General features: G+C 41.9%; 1 protein-coding gene across 1 annotated transcript; it reads left to right on the forward strand.

The window, feature by feature from the left end:
- The first annotated feature begins 11,424 nt into the window (after window positions 1–11,424).
- Window positions 11,425–18,919, forward strand: LOC126997398 (calcium and integrin-binding protein 1-like). The gene is made up of 8 exons (XM_050858467.1): window positions 11,425–11,722; window positions 11,837–12,119; window positions 14,155–14,189; window positions 14,439–14,586; window positions 15,052–15,151; window positions 15,812–15,906; window positions 16,648–16,751; window positions 18,688–18,919. The coding sequence occupies exons 2-8, from the start codon at window positions 12,069–12,071 to the stop codon at window positions 18,707–18,709; spliced, it is 555 nt and encodes a 184-aa protein (XP_050714424.1). The 5' UTR covers window positions 11,425–11,722; window positions 11,837–12,068; the 3' UTR covers window positions 18,710–18,919.
- Window positions 18,920–19,791: the final 872 nt, after the last annotated feature.

Consider the following 19,791-nt stretch of genomic DNA (forward strand, 5'->3'; position numbering starts at 1 on the left):
AAGATGAAAGAGAGAGAGAGAGAGAGAGAGAGAGAGAGAGAGAGAGAGAGAGAGAGAGAGAGAGAGAGAGAGAGAGAGAGAGAGAGAGAGAGAGAGAGAGAGAGAGAGAGAGAGAGAGAGAGAGAGAGAGAGAGAGAGAGAGAGAGAGAGAGAGAGAGAGAGAGAGAGAGAGAGAGAGAGAGAGAGAGAGAGAGAGAGAGAGAGAGAGAGAGAGAGAGAGAGAGAGAGAGAGAGAGAGAGAGAGAGAGAGAGAGAGAGAGAGAGAGAGAGAGAGAGAGAGAGAGAGAGAGAGAGAGAGAGAGAGAGAGAGAGAGAGAGAGAGAGAGAGAGAGAGAGAGAGAGAGAGAGAGAGAGAGAGAGAGAGAGAGAGAGAGAGAGAGAGAGAGAGAGAGAGAGAGAGAGGAGGAGGAGGAGGAGGAGGAGGAGGAGAATTAACTGAAGCGAAATGGAGTGAAGTGGAATAGTGGAGTGAAGTGGTAATATGCGAGTGGATTGCGCTGCTGGGAGGGAGGGAGGGAGGGGGGAAGGGAGGTGGATAAGTGAAGTGAATCAGAGAGGGAGGGAGGTAGCGAGGAAGGGAGGTGGAGAGGTGGAGTGAATCAGGGAGGATGAAAGGGAGAGAGGGAGGTGGAGAGGTGGAGTGGATCAGGGAGGATGAGAGGGAGAGAGGGAGGTGGAGAGGTGGAGTGGATCATGGAGGGAGGGAGGAAGGGGGGTGGAGAGGTGGAATGGATCACGGAGGAAGGGAGGGAGGAAAGGAAGGAGAGAAGGAGGGAGGGAGGGAAGAGGGAAGGAGGCAGGTGGAGTGGATTAGACCAGCTCCATCCACTCCCAACGATCCACATACACAAAGCTGAATGACTTGCTCGGTACTGAACTGTGAGATGGAAAAATAAAACTGGCAACAAAAAACTACTAGACAAATATAAATTGCTAAAGAACAGAATAGCGAAATAATATCAAAGGTAAGATATTATAAGTAGTAGTTTGGAAGAAGAAAAATAAATCCCTCGGTAATGAGATGAGGATAAGAGATCAGAAGACGATATGATTGACGTTTTAATTATTCATTTTGGAAGGAGGAAGATGGGGGAAGGAAGGGTAGGAGAAAAATGGAGGAGAATGAATGAAGACGATGGGAATATGTCCGACTGGAATGGATAAAAATGGAATCAGAGAGCAAGCATCACGCCAGCATCTCGTTCCCTGTTTTTTCATCATTTCTTTCTCTTCTTCCCTTCCGCCCTCTGTGTGAATGGAAATGAATGAATGAAGTAGACTGGAACATATGAGTGCATGGACTGGAATGGAAAAAAAAATGGAATCATAGAGCAAGCATCACCCCAGCATCTTGTTCCCTGGTTTATCTCCCTTTCTCCTTCTTCCCTTCCTCCCTCTGTATGAATGGAAATGAATGAATGAAGTAGACTGGAACATATGAGTGCATGGACTGTAATGGTAAAGCTGAAATCATCAAGCAAGCATCAAACCAACATCTCTTTCCCTTTTTTCCTCTCAGCTCTTTCCCTTCTTGTTTCCCCTTCCCTCGGCATGAGCTGCGTGATTAGAGTTGATGGGAACATAGTTGAATGCATGGACTGGAATGGTAAAGCTGAAATATGTGAGCAAGTATCAAACCAATATCTCTTTCCCTCTTTTTCCTCTCATTCCGTTCCCTTCCCTTGTTTCCCCTTCCCTCGGCATGAGCTGCGTGATTAGAGTTAATTGGGACATATTTGAATGCATGGGCTGGAATGGAAAAGCTGAAATCTGTGAGCAAGAATCAAACCAGCATCTCTTTCCCTCTTTTTCCTCTCATTCCCTTCCCTTCCATTCTGTGTTCTCTCTGCGTGAATGGAGATGATAAAACAGATATGGGTGCATGGACTGATATGGAAAACCTGAAAATTCTGCGAGCAAGTATCAAACCAGGATCTCATTATCTCCTTTTCCTCTCATTCCCTTCCCTTCCCTTCTGTGTTCTCTCTGCGTGAATGGAGATGATAAAAACAGATATGGGTGCATGGAGTGATATGGAAAACCTGAAAATTCTGCGAGCAAGTATCAAACCAGGATCTCATTATCTCCTTTTCCTCTCATTCCCTTCCCTTCCCTTCTGTGTTCTCTCTGCGTGAATGGAGATGATAAAAACAGATATGAGTGCATAGATTGAAATGGAAAACCTAAAAATTCTGCGAGCAAGTATCAAACCTGCATCTCATTCCCCGTTTTTTCCCTTCATTCCCTTCCCTTCCCCACCCCTTCTCTTAGTGCAGTAGAGGTGATGAGGATACGTTAAGTACATCGACTGGAATGACCTGAACTGCAACCAACAAGCAAACGTTACACCAGCATCTTTTTTTCTTGTTTTTTCCTCTCATTCCCTTCCCTTATCTTCTTTATTCCCCTTCCTCTCCTTTGCGTGGATGGAGAAAAATGAATGAGTGTGATGGGAGTATGTTCAAGTGCATGGGTTGGAATGGTAAAAGTAGAGTCAGCGAGCAATCATCACCCCAGAATCTCTATACCTATTTTTTCCTTTCATTTCATTCCCATACGTTCTTTATTTCCCTTCCTCTCCTTACGTGAATGGAAAGAATCGATGGAATGGGGATGCGTTAACAAATGGGAGAAACTGATAACACGAGGAAGCATTCATCCAACGCCTGCTTTCTACCTTTTCTTTCTTCTCTTTCCTTTCCCTTCTCCTCATTTTCCCTCCCTCCCCCTGTGTGAATGGAGACGAAAAAATGGAATGAACTGTTATAAGCATGCATTCAAGCAACACCAATTTTCTTCTCTTTTTTCTTTAATTCTCAACACCAATTTCGTTTTTCCTTCTTTCCTCTCATTCTCTTCCCTTCATTCATTCCTCCACCTACGTGTCTACCTCACTGCCTGCTCCCCTGTCTGCCTGCCTCTCTATCTGTCTGTCTGTCTAACCAGCCGTCTTTTTTTCTCTTCTTTCCTCTAATTCTCTTCCTTCATTTCTGCCTCTTTGCCTGCTCTCCTGTCTGCTTGCCTCTCTATCTGTCTGTCTGTCTAAGCAGCCGTCTTTTTTTCTCTTCTTTCCTCTCATTCTCTTCCTTCATTTCTGCCTATACCACCTTTGCCTCTCTGCCTGCTCTCCTGTCTGTCTGTCTGTCTCTCTCACCGGCCGTCTGCTTCCCCTTCCCTTCCCTCCTTCCTTCCTTGGGCAAGCAGTGAGTCTGTTTTTATTCCTTGCCTAAAGTCATCAACAGCAAGGCATAACAAGCAGATACTCTCCTCTCTCTCTCTCTCTCTCTCTCTCTCTCTCTCTCTCTCTCTCTCTCTCTCTCTCTCTCTCTCTCTCTCTCTCTCTCTCTCTCTCTCTCTCTCTCTCTCTCTCTCTCTCTCTCTCTCTCTCTCTCTCTCTCTCTCCTCTCTCCTCTCTCTCTCTCTCTCTCTCTCTCTCTCTCTCTCTCTCTCTCTCTCTCTCATTCATTTTCCTCTTCCCCACAAACAAGTCCTTTTTCTTCTTTTCTTTTCTCCTCTTTTCTTTATTCTTCCTTTCCACCAATATTTTTTTTCCTTTTCGATTTTTATTTTATTTATTTTTATCTGTCCGTCTGCTTTTTTTTTTTTACTGTATGTCTGGCTGCCTCTCTCTCTCTCTCTCTCTCTCTCTCTCTCTCTCTCTCTCTCTCTCTCTCTCTCTCTCTCTCTCTCTCTCTCTCTCTCTCTCTCTCTCTCTCTCTCTCTCTCTCTCTCTCTCTCTCTCTCTCTCTCTCTCTCTCTCTCTCTCTCTCTCTCTCTCTCTCTCTCTCTCTCTCTCTCTCTCTCTCTCTCTCTCTCTCTCTCTCTCTCTCTCTCTCTCTCTCTCTCTCTCTCTCTCTCTCTCTCTCTCTCTCTCTCTCTCTCTCTCTCTCTCTCTCTCTCTCTCTCTCTCTCTCTCTCTCTCTCTCTCTCTCTCTCTCTCTCTCTCTCTCTCTCTCTCTCTCTCTCTCTTGCCTCTCTCATTTCTTGCTACACGTTCGATCTCCTCCTCCTCCTCCTCCTCCTCCTCCTCCTCCTCCTCCTCCTCCGCCACTTCCTCCTTTTCTCCTTTCTTTTCGTCTTTTCCTATTTCTCTCACATTTTACTTTTTGTTATTTTTCACTTTCTTTTCCTTCTTTTCGATGTATACCTCTTCCTCTTTATCCACTTCCTCCTCTTCTCCCCCTCTTCGTCCCGCACATTTTCTCCTGCTTCACTCTACGGTTTTCTTCCTGACAGTTTCATTAATTTTTCCTCCCCCTCCTTCCATCCTTTCCCTCCTCCTCTTCCTCCTCTTCGTCCTCCTCTTCAAGCACGCGTAGCTACTCTTCCTCAAATCCTCTTACAATGAAGTATGCGTTCCTCTCCTCTCTCCCTCCCTCCTTCCCTCCCCTTCACCCTACCTACTTACCTCCCCCTCCCCCTCACACACAAGCTTTTTATGATGAAGAAAAGGCTTAAAACTTGCTAGGGACGCCGCCAATCATTTATGCGCCGTGAACTTTACTTACTTATCATCTATACTAAAAATTACCAGCCATCGACCGTCACTTCCAATACTCCATTTCTATTGACTTTTTTTTTTTTTTTTTTTTAGTATATCCTTTTGTTTTTGTCTTCATATTATGTTTCGTCTTTGTAGATACAGCGGACTCTCTGGTAAGTATTATAAGACACTTTCGCTTCTCGCATCACCTACTTCTAAAGGTTAAAGAAGGGATCAATCGGGTCCTAATGAGTGTTTCTTTAGGTTCACCGTAAATACAGAAGAAGGGTCTTAACTATCACCAGGGTCATAAAACTACTCATGGAAATGCCCACAACTACGAAAGCCTTGTCAAATATGTGTTCTTGGGCGGCGAAATGTTTTATAATATGACCCTCCACTTCGTGTGTGTGTGTGTGTGTGTGTGTGTGTGTGTGTGTGTTATCGTAGCCAGCATACTTCTCTTCCGTCATATCATTCTCTTTCATTATTCATCGCGTCCCTGGATTGCCTAGTGTGTCTCCCTCTCATTTTCTCCACTCATGTACTTATTATGTATTGCCAACCATCGACACCACCTCCCACCTTCGATTTTCAATTTTTTCTATTGATATTGATCTTTCATAACTATGCTCTCTGACTGTCGGTGCCACATATACATTATTTGATAACCCTAGTCAAGGATATTACAATCCATATCCGTCTCCATGTCTGTTTCTCTTTTTTTCTCTCATGCATTAGTAAAGGTACATCAACTATTTTTCTGTCTTCTTTAGGTTGTTGAATTTCGGCATTACTCAAGATCTTTCAGGGAATTTTGTAAGTAGTATTTTTTTTTTTACAGCAGAGGAGGCAGTGCAAGAGCGTAAAAAAAAAACAATATGAAAAAAAAGCCCGCTACTTACTGCTCCTAATTAGAGTAGTGGCCAAAAAGAGAAATCATTTTCGGGAGGAGAGGTGTCCTGATACCTGATGTGATATGATAGTATGATTTCATTTCCTCGCCTTCGTTTGGGTTATGCGTTCAGTGCGTTAACAGGCTAAGAGAAACACATTCCAGTAACATCCATTCATCGTTGTTTTTAATATTCTATGCCAATTTATGTTTCTCCTCCTCCGCATCTTCCTTCTCTCGCTCCTATTCCTTTTTTTCCGGTTCATCCGCCTCGTATTTCTCCTTTTCCAGCTCCTGCTCTTTTTTCATCTCCTTCCTCTTTCTAAGCCAAATCCTCCTCCGCATTTATATCCTACTATATTTTTTATATAGTCTTTTTTTCTTCTTTTTTTTTTTTAATCCCAGGTCAACATCCTCCTCCCTATTCTCTTCCCCTTTTCATCCTCTTTTTCATTTTCTTTTATTTTACTTCGTCCTCCCTGTACTTGTCTCTTATATTGCTTCTGCCCGTCTTTCTCCCCCTCCTCCTCCTCCTCCTCCTCCTCCTCCTCCTCGTGCATCACCTCCACAGGCCCCAGGGTATCTAGCACAGCTATGCATCACAACACACGATTACATCTTCAGGAGAGCTGAACTTTCCCGAGCACGCCTCCACATAAACAAAACGGGAGTGAAATAAAGTGGGCTTATCACTCGCGTTCTGAATAGTGACCAACAGAGGAAGCTTAAACTGTCAAGATAAGCAGCTGCATGAGGAATGGAGAGCATGCAGACAGTTGTTACACACACACACACACACACACACACACACACACACACACACACACACACACACACACACACACACACGTCCTTGCTGCCACCAATATATCGACACTGTAGCAGTAACACCGATACTGCTCACGCCACTGTATTATTAAATAGCAACAACAACAACAGCAACAACACTAGCCATAGAAACTGGAACAGCAACAACAATATTAGCAGCAGCAACAACAACAGCTATACTAATAGTATGATATAATATCATCTTCAAAATTCAGGCATCATGGAGACATGCATAATTAAGACCCTGGTGGGCCCTGCGTCTCTCTCTCTCTCTCTCTCTCTCTCTCTCTCTCTCTCTCTCTCTCTCTCTCTCTCTCTCTCTCTCTCTCTCTCTCTCTCTCTCTATCTCTCCTCTCTCTCTCTCTCTCTCTCTCTCTCTCTCTCTCTCTCTCTCTCTCTCTCCAGGTCAAACCACAGATAATCAATACCCATAAAACAGGAAACGCATGAAGCAGAAAAATGTCACTAGAGATGACGACGATGGCGACCATGAAGATGACGACGAAAATAATGACAAATTATGATGGTGATGATGTTGATATAAAATAATAATAATAATAATAATAATAATAATAATAATAATAATAATAATAATAATAATAATAATAATAATAATAATAATAATAATAATAATAATAATAATAATAATAATAATAATAATAATAATAATAATAATAATAATAATAATAATAATAATTATAACAATAATAATAACATTAATAACGTTATTAATAATGTTAATATCAGGGGCGCAGCCAGAAGTATAATTCGGGAGGCCCAGAATGACTAAGAGAAATGCAAAACACACTTCACTTCATTATGCAGGCTCCTCGCTGCACTACTGATTAATAAAATTATTTATTAATGAAAATGATTATTTTTTTATTTTCCCGGTGACTTAAAGACGTACGAGAGAGAGAGAGAGAGAGAGAGAGAGAGAGAGAGAGAGAGAGAGAGAGAGAGAGAGAGAGAGAGAGAGAGAGAGAGAGAGAGAGAGAGAGATAGAGAGAGAGAGATAGAGGAGAGATAGAGAGAGAGAGAGAGAGAGAGAGAGAGAGAGAGAGAGAGAGAGAGAGAGCAAGCCAAACTTCACGAGGTGTAAAGTTACCAATTTACGGGCGAGTGGATCGGCTTCAGCGCTGCCGCCTGCCTCCTGCGGCTACACTCACGTAACGACGGCGACGGCGAGAGAGAGAGAGAGAGAGAGAGAGAGAGAGAGAGAGAGAGAGAGAGAGAGAGAGAGAGAGAGAGAGAGAGAGAGAGAGAGAGAGAGAGAGAGAGAGAGAGAGAGAGAGAGAGAGAGAGAGAGAGAGAGAGAGAGAGAGGGTGGTATCTGTTTATCCCTCTTCTCCATCTATATAATTTTCTCCAAGAGGACTTGTCACCCTCCTGCAGTGGGAACGCACCTTGCAAACAGACATTTCCAACCTGACAAACGGAAATTACTCTGATTTCCCAGATCACCCAGTCCCATTCATCACACATAAGGCTACACACTCTAATGCACGCAGCTGTATTCTGTTCAATCTCACAAATACAAGAGAAGACAAGATTGTTTAAAATGGCCAAAAAAAAAAAAAAAAACCCTCATCGATGTTGATGCACATATATACTTATTAAACTGTTCAAACTTACTCAACATAAACAGCCAGAAATACTAAACATTGGCTAGTGGAAAGACTTCAGCAGCTCCCCTATGAAGAAAAGCGCAAAAGACTTTAGGCATCAAGACACTACACACACACAAAAAAAAAAAAAAAAAAAAAAAACACGGGGAGGGTTTGGGCAATGACTGAAACTTACACGCTACTCCAAGGATACATGTATTCATTCCCTTTACCAAGCTTTTCCAACACAACATCGAACAGTTGAGAGGCCATTTGCAAAAACTTTCCAAGCCCTACCACTGGAGAACAACAATGTAAACGAGTCAACCCAAATATGCGAGTTTTGCACCTATTACAAGTGCCCTGCAAATTACTTAAGATCAAGATCAACAACAAAAGGACACCCCTATACCTCTTCCTCCTACACCTTCCTCCTCCTCCTCATGCATGCACCTTCAATATCCATCTTGAGGTGGTGCCAAGACAGGCTCGTAATTTTGTCAGATTTTTCCTTTTTTTTTTTGGGGGGGGGGGTTAGAGGGCATCATAAGTCATTATGGGGGAGGAGGGGGGGCGAGTGAAGTAAGCATGCGCAGGTGGTTGATTTTTTTTAAAAAAATAAGCACTTTTATGGGCGTTTTGAGGCCGATATAGAAAACACTGGGGGGGCTATAGACCCCCAGTCTGGTAGTTTTAAGAAGAGAGTTCTTGCATATTCCCTCCTTGCCTCGGCGGGGAGCGCCAGCGAGCCCAAGGTCTCCCTGGCGAGCGTGGCAGTACTGGAGGGTTTCCCGAAGGGCGCCTTGGTGTCCCCTGGGGCGTCCGCGATGTCGGAGATCTGCCCGGGTAGGTGGGGCTCGTTAGCCGAGGTAAGCAGTCTATCTAGGAGAGCCAATTCCGAGCAACAAACCCGGGCAGGTGGAGATCGTTAGCTGTTGTAGGCAATTCACCTAGGAGAGCAAACTCCGAACAAACCCGGGCAGGTGGGGCTCGTTTGCCGTGGTAGGCAGTCCATCTAGGAGAGCAAACTCCGAACAACAAACCCGGGCAGGTAGAGATAGTTAGCGTGAGGCAGTTCACCTCGGAGAGCAAACTCCTAACACCAAACCCGGGCAGGTGAGGCTCATTAGCCATGGTAGGCAGTTCACCTAGGAGAGGGACAACTCCGAACAACAAACCCAGGCAGGTGTGGCTCGTTAGCAGTGGTAGGCAATTCACCTAGAAGAGGGACAACTCCGAACAACAAGCCGGGGCAGGTGGGGCTCGTTAGCCGTGGTAGGCAGTTCACTTAGGAGAAGGACAACTCCGAACAACCCGGGCAGGTGGGGCTCGTTAGCTGTGGTAGGCAGTTCACCAAGGAGAAGGACAGCTCCGAACAACAACCCAGGCAGGTGGAGCTCGTTAGCTGCGAGCCAGTTCACCTAGGAGAGCAAACTCCGATTATAAACCCGGGCAGGGGAAGCACATGCACAGTACTTTCATTACCTTTATAAGTAACCATTTTTTCACAAATAACTTACAGAAATAATAATGAGAAATGTGTAATAAAAGTGGGTGATAATATTACTGTAACATGTCAGCAGCAGGTCGTTAATCAAGGGCGGTCGCCGTCCTCATTGCGACAGGACGCGTACTGGTCCTTGCCTGTCGGTCACCGGTCGGCGTATGGGGAGCGTCTTGGCTTGACTCCAGGTGTGAGATCAAGGTGTGAATCTCACAATGGTCGCCGTCCGGCCATCCACTGGACGGACACTGGACGCAAAGACTAATCATAACAAGTCTGTTCAGGCGCAGGAGAGGCGTGGCAAAGAGGTGACGTCATATTGCCCTGGTGAGTCCGAGGCATGGAGGTAGAATTGATGGAGTCGACACGGCCCGCTAATCCCATTCATTAAGGTGAAGTAGCCGAACTGTCATTTTTAGGGCCACAAGATGAGGGATACCCGGGTGAGAGCTCACGTCCACTACTTTAGTTGTTAACTCCAGACCCCGTCTCATTCATTATGGTGGTGGTGTTTTTGAGAACTGTACATTTATTGTTGCGGTAGATCTATTTCATAAATACTTAACCTGACAACACCAGGCAGCCTGGCCGAGCCCATTAACGGGCAGCCTGACCTGGCAACACTTGACACCTGGCAGGTGTCCTCAACCTTGCGGACCTAAAGAATGGCAGTTCGGCGGATTCACTTTTTAGGGGCTGATGTCGACTCCACAAATTCTACCTCCATGGTCCGAGGACAGAAAACGGAGTAATTGATGGGTGACTTGTATTTTATTTATTTTGTCCACTGTACTACCTTTTCAGTCATTTTATCATTTCTTTATTAACTCTAAGTATACCATTCTTATTTAACAAAAAATCATAATTCCACGTTTGTGTTTATAGTTGGATGTGCAGCCACCTACAGCACATTTATTAGGCACTCTGGTCCATGTCAACGCTGTACCTACACCCAACCCCTTCTCGTTGCAGACTGACTCGGCTCCTCCACCTCCACGCAACGGCCCCCGCCTTTGAAGGCAACTTGACGTCATGCGCGGTCCCGACGGGATTTTCACGGGAAGTGACCAGACTTGTTATAATTAGATTTTGACTGGACGGACACTAAACGACCGCCGGTAGTCGTTCGGTCGCACGACTACTCTGCCACCTATGTGGTCGGGGAGCGGTGGGTGTGAATCGCAGCATTTTGGGGTCGCGTGTGGTCGTTAGCAGGCCGTAAAGTCCGCTTTAGGCCGACATAGAAAACATTGGGGGGCCAATAGCCTCCTAGCCCCCTTGAAATTACAGCCATGCAAGAGAAACACAGCATTCAAGAATCAAACTTAAATGTCATATAATACATGTGGGAACTAATAGGCTTGACAGTGCTGTGCAAGACAAAGCTGAATCACAACAAATTTGGGACCAGACAACTCCAATCATATTTCCCACTAGCCATTCACAATAAAACAACACTGACGCATACAAATAAAGCACTTTTACTTACTTGATAACTGGTGGTGTTATGAAGTCAGGCCTCAGTCATAGAGGCAACAGTTTCCGGCCCAGCGTCCCTCTCCTTCGCCTTCAACTGGTTCACTGATTCAGTCTGTTCAGGGGCGAAGCACAGCCTTTGTAAAGGCACATATGTCACTAATATTTTTCACTGTGGATTCTATTCCTGTATTTAAATTCCACTTTTCTTCCATACAGACAGCAGTTCTTTTATATTCTGTGTTTCCTTTTCTGAATAAAAAAAAATCTTATAAAATCATTCTGATTTTTTTTCTCATACGGCTGCTCTAGTTCTATGTATTTTTTTTCCTGTCTTTCTGAAATGTAGAGCATTGGAGAAGACAGTGAATTAAAAGTTTATTTTAGTTCAGTTGAGGTAGCCTTTACAACGGCTTTCCTTTAGCGGTTACCTTCCAGTCTATTCTTGAGTGGTTGTCGTCTGCTGTTTCTCTCTTCGTTTTTAAAACTCATAGGGAACCCGTTTCACTTTTTCCTCGTCAGTATAATCTTCAAACAGTCCACTTCGTCTGGTTGTTGGAAAAAGCTCAACCACAACGAAGGGAATCCCCGACCAAGACCAGGATCAAGAAATCAGGAAATCCCAAGTCACCCGTGACATCAGGATCAAGATCAAGCCGCTGGTTTCACTGCTTTAGGAGATCTGAAAAAGAAAACGATAAATTAAAATACAGGAGCAGAATACAACCCAGTGCCCACAGTGACGAATACTTGTGAGAGAAGTGCCGTTACAAAGGCTATACTTGGCCCCATCAACTGAACTGAAGGAGAAGAAGGTTATTGGCCCCTAAGACCCCACGCCCACTTTTACTAGATTGGGGTGAATTTGGGGCTTGTATGGCCTTAATGATCTCTCTTAAGCACTGAAGGAAAAGAATCAGACGGAGAAGGTTACTGGCCCCTAAGACCCCAGGCCCACTTTTACTAGACTGGGCTGAATTTGGGGCTTGTATGGCCTTAATTATCTCTCTAAAGCACTGAAGGAAAAGAGTAAGACGGAGAAGGTTACTGGCCTCTAAAACCCCAGGCCCACTTTTACTATACTGGACTGAATTTGGTGTTTCTATGGACTTACGTATCCCTCTAAAACACTGAAGAAAAAGAAATAAAAAAACATGAGTGTGTCGCCTCCTCGCCCAAGACATCACACGTTATGCTAGAGCTTTAAAGGACAAGTTCAAGTCAATCACAAGGAAAAAAAGAAAAGAAAAAAGTTCCCCCGCCCCGCACTGCACCATGGGTCAGGGCAGCAGCCAGTTCACGGAGGCCGAGCTTGAGGAGTACCAGGCAAGGGATTGGTTGGATTCTAGTGGTTAGGGTGTTACTCTAGAATTACACCCGGTGGTCTATGTCGCTTAGAATCACTTAGGTTAGTTATTTGGGTGTTACTCTAGAATTACACCTGGTGGTCTATGTCGCTTAGAATCGCTTAAGTTAGTTATTTTGGTATTTCAACAGAATTACACCTTGTAGCCTATGTTGCTTAAAATCACTTTAGTTAGAAAGGTGTTACTCTAGAATTACACCCGGTGGCCTATGTCGCTTAGAATTGTTTAAGTTAGTTATTTAGGAATTTCCAGAGAATTACACCTGGTACCGTATGTTGCTTAGCATCACTTAACTCTCACTTAACCCTCTCGCACTCAATGACGCGTTTCGCGTCATCAAGGGTAAAAGGTCTTGGCGCATGATGACGTGAAATGCGTCCTAAAAGTGCGTCAAATTTGGGAGCGTCATTTGTTGGGATAAGTTTCTTAATGGTAACATAATGGCAACCTTTCTAAGGAGCTTAGATGAGGAGCATCAACTCTATAGATTATTTTTTTAAAAATAGTTTTCTTGGTGTAACTTGGTAACTAATAGGCGTATGAGGATTTTGAGGATACCATAAAAATCCTCACTAAATTCCGCTTTGAAACATATGTTCGGCTAAAAAGGTTGGCCCACAAAATTTCGAGCTAGCGAGTGGGGAAGAGTTGGTAAAATTTATTGTCTACAGTACTCTATACGGAGACTTGAAACGAGATTGTATTGTTTATTTTCCTCTATTTTTATTTGTGCTTGTTCTATGTAGTACAAGTCTTTATGAAGCTATTGATACCAAATTTATTGGGGTACGATATATCTGTGAGGGTAAAATACGTCCGGGAATGTAGAGTATCGCGGCGGCAAAAAAAGGCTGGTCGGGCTTGAGAAATGCATGGTGAGCGAAACAGAAACTTATTGGAAACTTACGGTGCATGAGAGGGTTAAGTTAGTTAGAAGGGTGTTACTCTAGAATTACACCTGGTGGCCTATGTCACTTAGAATCACGTAGGTTAGTTATTTGGGTTTTACTCTAGAATTACACTCAGTAGCCTATGTCACTTAAAATGACTTAAGTTTGCCTCTTCATGATCCTTTCACATGCTTTATCACACACTTGTTTTTCTATCACATCACTCCATTTATCTTTTTTTTCACTTAGGGTGTTACTCCAGAATTCTTCCATGAAACCTATATATCTCTGAATCACTAAGTTTGCTACCTCATGATCCTTCTGCCTGCTTTATCACACACTTTTGAATCACATCACTTCGTTTATCTTTTTCACACGAATTAAATCTATAGCACTAGAACTTTTGGCAATTATTCAGTAGACCTGAGCAATCAATTGAAGAGGCAGCAATTATTCATTTCTGGGTATGATGCTTTTTCATATGGAGATAATGTTATTGGTAGAAAACAGTTATGAAACCCCAAGAACGAATCTGGCTTACACCTTTACTGGTGATTCTAACCTGTGATGAGTCTCTGTTAGTAGTGTTAAGGTAGGGTTATGTTAGTTAAGAAATACAGTAGATCTGGGGCTTGAGATTCCTGTCCCACATGCCAAGACTAAAACTATCTATGCCATAGTATTTTTTATTTGTTCTAATTGTACGTTGCCATAGTAATTTCTGGAATGTATTTGTTCTACTGCTTTCATTGCTGCTTTCCAGTGAAAGTCTTTATCTTTAAGTATAAAGGCATCATATTTTACCCAGAAATGAGTAGAAAGTGTGTCTGAAATAGACCACTTGGATTTACACTCTACAGTACTAAATACTCTCAAAACTTGAACTTATTAACAGTAGGTGCCACTTATTTACTGCACTTATATTTTTCTTTGGATCAATAGCACATTTAAGCCCTTTTCTCCCAGAACTGTGTCAGGAACATTTGTGAAGTTTACAATTCTTTCTATTTCCTCCCTGCCTTCATACAACCTTTTAATACTATCTTCATCACTATTGATAAAGAAAAATCAATTCTGTATAATGTTTAGTTCTTTTCTTTCCAGGAGCTGACCTACTTCACCAAGAAGGAGATATTATAGTAAGTTATCCTGCATGCTCCTTGTCTAATATAAAAATTCTCAATGGGGTAAGTTTAGAATGTGCTGAATTGTCTCTGCTGTGATTAAGATCAGACCAAAAAATATAGGTAAGTAAAAAAAAAAAAAAAAAAAAAAAAAAAAATGTTAAAGAACCTATATATATTATTAAATGTTTGAGCAGTAAGGTGTTTCTGCTTATTGTTAGGTGCATCTTTGCTTATAATACCAAGTGATCATTTTTTTCCCAGTGCTCACAAGCGCTTCAAGAATCTGGCTTTGGAGAAAGTCGGTCACAACCGCAATGCCAAGCTTCCAATGGACAAGCTATTGACACTCCCTGAACTACGGGCCAATCCATTTGGTGAACGCATGTGTCTCATCTTTTCCTCAACCAAGGTACGAGTGCCCTATAGAGAGGCCTGCCAAATTTTTAATACTTTCCAGTTCTGCTAACTTAAAAAATATGGTATGCCATTCTTTACTGCCATCATCAGCTCAGTGGGTTTGGTGCTTGCCTTCCAACCGAGGGGCTGTGCGTTCAATCCCAGCTCCTGGCAGCTTCTTGGTGAGAGAGGCAGCTCTGTCTTATGACCCTAGCAAAGCTATATGGTCTTAGCTACCTAGCTTAGGAGGGTTATTATTTTATTTCTAATCATTCTCTCATTTTATCTTTTCAGTCTTTTCCACAGCCAGTTGAAATAAAAATGGAGTAATATCTCTTGGTGATGAAAATTTGTTTTGTCTCTCAAAATATGGAAATCAGTAAGGCACTTGTCAGTAGCACAACATTAATCCCATTAGCTGCATATTAATAGTAATTATAATTATTAGACTCTGAGTAACGTTCTTTGGGAATTTCAGGATGGAGATTGCACATTTGAAGATTTTCTGGATATGATGTCAGTGTTCAGCGAAGCAGCCCCAAAGTCAGTGAAAGCAGAATATGCCTTCAGGATTTTTGGTAGGTTTTGAAAATGTTTGTTGATGAAATATGGAACAGTGCTCCACAATATTGCCACACTGTTGATGAAATGGAACAACAGTGCTCCACAATATTGCCTCACTGTCCTAAGTGTGCCCAGACAAATAAGTTTTGAGTTCACATACATTGCATAATGCACAAAACACAAAGATCATGCAAACAAGAAGTTTCCTGCAAAAAGTTCAAAATTATAGCATGAAAATATATGACAGATTTCAGCCAAGTTGATCAAGGCTTACGTACATCAGTTTATGAATTAAACTATAAAGTAACATCTCCCTATAATTTTATAGGAACTGAGAGTGTAGGAAGGATTCTTATACATGCTTAGCCAATCTATCAGTAAATTCATAACAGCAAATAGAGTTAAGATAGGATAATGTCATACTCAGTCTGTGTGAAGGCACAATTTTTTTCAGATAATACAAGGAGTGGGAAGGTATTGCTTCAGTGGGGACCTTGCCAGTTAACATTATTGTCCCCTCCTTTTTGGTCTCATTTACTTTTCGTCCTCCTGTCATCATTGAAAGCTTTGATCTACAGGCTGATGATGGTTCATTACCCTGAGAAGTGGGATAATAAAAATTAAATATAGAAGTATCTACCTGCACACTGATGATATATTTTTTTTTTACATAGATTTTGATGGGGATGATTATTTGGGACGAGGTGATCTTCAGGAGACAATTACCAAGCTGGTGAGTCCACAACGCTTCTCCCCGGCTGACATGGAGGTGAGTGAGGAATCTGATGCTCCTCCTGAGGCTTTATCATTTATTTTATGCCACAGAAAATGACATGTATGTTCAAAAGTATTGCTAAGGTCATTACATTTTCAAACTTAATGAATGAAACATAAGTGGAATCTTGTTTTGTGTGTATATTACCTAGTTGTGATATACAGGAAGTGAGCTACACTCCTGTCTCTTGTGTGTGTGTGTGTGTGTGTGTGTGTGTGTGATGGTGGTGGTGATGGTATGGGGGAGGGGGGTGATGGATTTGGCACATTAGCTAAAACCATATTTATTGTGTGTGTGTGTGTGGCGGGGGGGGTGATGGATTTGGTACATTGAATGAAACCATACTTTTGAACACAATGCTTTACTTTTTATCCCTATGAGGGTTTAATTATTTCATTTCACTTTTATCATTATTGTTTCTTTTATAGTTTTAGTACTTTGGGAGCCCTGGCAGACAATAATACTTGATAGACAAATAAAGACAGCACTACACAACCACTCTGATACAGGAACAAATCAAGACTGGCAGTCTTACCACTCACATTCACATGGTAAACACAGCTGAGAAATGTGTGGGAAGAGTGATTGCAGATCCATTGCTTTCCAGAGTTGCATTGTTATTCAAATATGATGTTACATAGAGTGCATCATTAACATACCCATTGCTATCTGAGGCCCCACTTTGCATATTTGTAATGACTACATGGTGTAATACTAATTTTTCTTTTTCTTCAGGCTTTGGTCACCAGAGTTTTGGAGGAGGCTGATCTGGATGATGATGGAATGTTGGCTTTTGCAGAATTTGAGCATGTCATTTCAAAATCACCAGACTTTGCCAAGTAAGTATATATGACATCTAATGGGATGCCATTACAAATTTAAGTTGCCACATTGAACAGATTTGTGTCTTCCCAGTATCGCTGGCTACTTCAATAACTTCTGAGTACGTGTGGTTCCACTGTATAAAATCTCTGAAATTCAACTGGCAAATGCATTTTCAGAATTTCAGAAAGTACATAGTGTACGATTGCTGTCAGAATTTAGATGAATCTGAGACAAGCAGTCAGATGTCAGTCAGACAGGTTGTTTAACATTCCAACTTACCATGGCAAGATTCTGGCTTGTTTTTCCCATGAAGTAAAAGAAAGAATGGCATAGCCTGGTATTCAAAGTACTTTCTTCGTACAGTGGCTTAGTGCTTATAGAAAATAGGAATGGGTACAGGTAACAGCTCCCGATGATGTGCACCCTTCATTCATGCAAGCTGGCAAAAGAAAAGCGGTCTCAGCATGTAATTCCGTTACCTTGATCAGTTATTTACTGGTATTTTGGGGTAGGGTGTGTGAAATGTTGAACATTCAGAATCAGAATGTTTTTTTTCCGTTTTTACAGTGGTTATTCTTGCCTTCTGTTACATTAAAACTTCACCTCTGTGATACAGGTTCAAATCCTCCCCTGGGCAATTGGCATACAACTCTCTTCCCTTTTGGGTTGGTTGATAAATGGGTACCTGGGGAAACCTAGGGAAGGTAAACTGTGGTAACCCAGATGTCGCACTGGCCCTTTCTTTGGCCAATGGATTCTTACCCACCTCAGGCTCAAGGGCCAGTGTGACAGACATGAGCACTGAGGCCACATGAAGCTATAGCATATTCCCCAAGCTTTACATTTGCCTTTAAGCCTTAGAAAATATCTTCAAAATTATTCATGATAAAAAAATCATATATACCCTGAATACATTTATAACCTTAGATTCATAGATGACATAATCACACTAAGTGAGACTTAAGAGAAATTACAGAGAATGATTGAGGAACTTCACAGAAACTATGAAAGTACGTAGGCCTGAAGTTGAAAATTAACAAAAAAATAACATATGTTTAATAGTCAGTTAGCAGATCAGTAAATAATGATTGGGAATGAAAGACTTAAGAGAGTAGAAAAATACACATTCCCTATCTAGGACCAAGGCTGACAGTACGGTACGGTATGGAATTTTTAACTGTACTCCGTACCTGAAAAAAATACTGTACCGTAATATTGTTCTGTACCCCCAGCTATTTTTGCGTATTGTACAGTACGGTAAAAATACCGTACCGTAGTTTTGTACCATTAGGAAAATATGTATACATACATAAGAAATAAAAAATTGCGAAAAAATAATTAAGGTATGTCAATAAATTTGAAAAGGCACAAAGTGACTAAACATGTATCAGGCCTCCTAAATATAACCTACCAGGAGCTAATGGGAAAAAAAAAAAAAAATTTCCGTATCTATATCATACCATACCCTACATTAGGAAAAATATCGTACCGTAATTCCGTACAGTATTTTTTATCAAAATTTCAACCGTACCGTATTGTATTCCATACCATACTGTACCGTAATGTCAGCCTTGTCTAGGACAAACAATTGATACAAACCCAGACCATGAAAAGTCAAAAAGGGAATAAGAATAGGATAGAGTACTTTTGTTAAACATTTTAAAATCTGAAAAGGGTCCCTGTAATGTTTATCATTTAAAGGCAAGGTAAAGTTGGGAACATACACTACAGCTGCACCCGGTGGCAGTGTTCATCTGCATTCAATTGGCCCTTCAAGCCTGTTGTGTGGGAGAACCCATTAACCTGATACAAGTTCCATGTTACTACAATTTACCTTCCCTAAGGTTCCTCAGGTGTTTATCATATGCTCACTTGAAATAGTCAACAAATTTATTTGTTACTCGGAATTGGTAATTTAAATATACAATGACCCTTTTTCCTGATTTCCAGTTCATTTCGGATACGTCTTTGAGGAGCTGAAGTTGGAAGTTGGGAACACCATCTGGCATCTCCATCATGGTGTTTTACAAACTTCGGCACATAACTTCCCCCAACCTAATCTTCCAGTGGATTTTGAATATTTGAAATAGTATGACTGCATATATACATCATTATGATCATCAAAAGTCCTCTGTTTTTCTTCAAAGTAAAAAAAAAAAAAAAAAAAAAAAAAAAAAAAAGATTAGTTACGAGTCTAAAGCATCAAATCTCTTAACCCCTCACATTCCATATAAAACCCTTGAACTGTATCTCTTTGCAGGGGAAAACATTTTCTGAGTCAACTCTTGTTTTATATATGTTAAAGAAAATAACTAACTACATACACTTACACCTATACAGTTCCTCAAGATTTCAGTTCAGTCACAAGGTCCCTGAAAGGTGATGCTTTAAAAGTACCATGTTGACCTCACCAAACCAGAAAATCTAAAGTCATTGTTTTCACCCTCCTCATGAGATACTCCATTTCTCATAAAGGAAGAGAGGGGAGTCAGAAAAGGCCATTTAACCATTCTATGTGTTCTAGCCAGAAGTGGTTAAAGGGGGGTGCCTACTTTCTAGTCTGAAGGGAAATCATTCACATGGGAAAATATGTAGTTAATGATACTCTTTTAATGCACAACCTCATCCCCGTCAGTCCATTGTTCCTCAGTTGAACATTCACATCATCCTCTGAGTAACCATTCATGCAGGAAACCATTCCATTACACCAAAAGCAAATACGGTATACTTGGACATCTGCTGGTGCCCTCAGAGTGGGTACCATAATATATGTCTCTTGCTTATTTTTCTAATGCTGTCTCCCCTCTTGAGTGAAATTAGGGCTGATTAATGGACACCTTTTGGACAGCACATGGATAATCTCAATCTGACAATCAGTTGCAAAATACTAACCCAAGTCTTTAAAATCACTGTGCTTGTACATGAAGCATTCAACCACTATAGTATTTCCATGAGAATCTGGCAGGCGGGAGGTGGCGGCTGGGGGGTCAGCCAAGGTCAGCACTGCCCCGCGCCTTGCCACACACTCTCAACACCTCCCTCTTCCTCTCATAT

The sequence above is a fragment of the Eriocheir sinensis genome, chromosome 12 (assembly GCF_024679095.1).
Source record: "Eriocheir sinensis breed Jianghai 21 chromosome 12, ASM2467909v1, whole genome shotgun sequence".
Lineage (NCBI taxonomy): Eukaryota > Metazoa > Arthropoda > Malacostraca > Decapoda > Varunidae > Eriocheir > Eriocheir sinensis.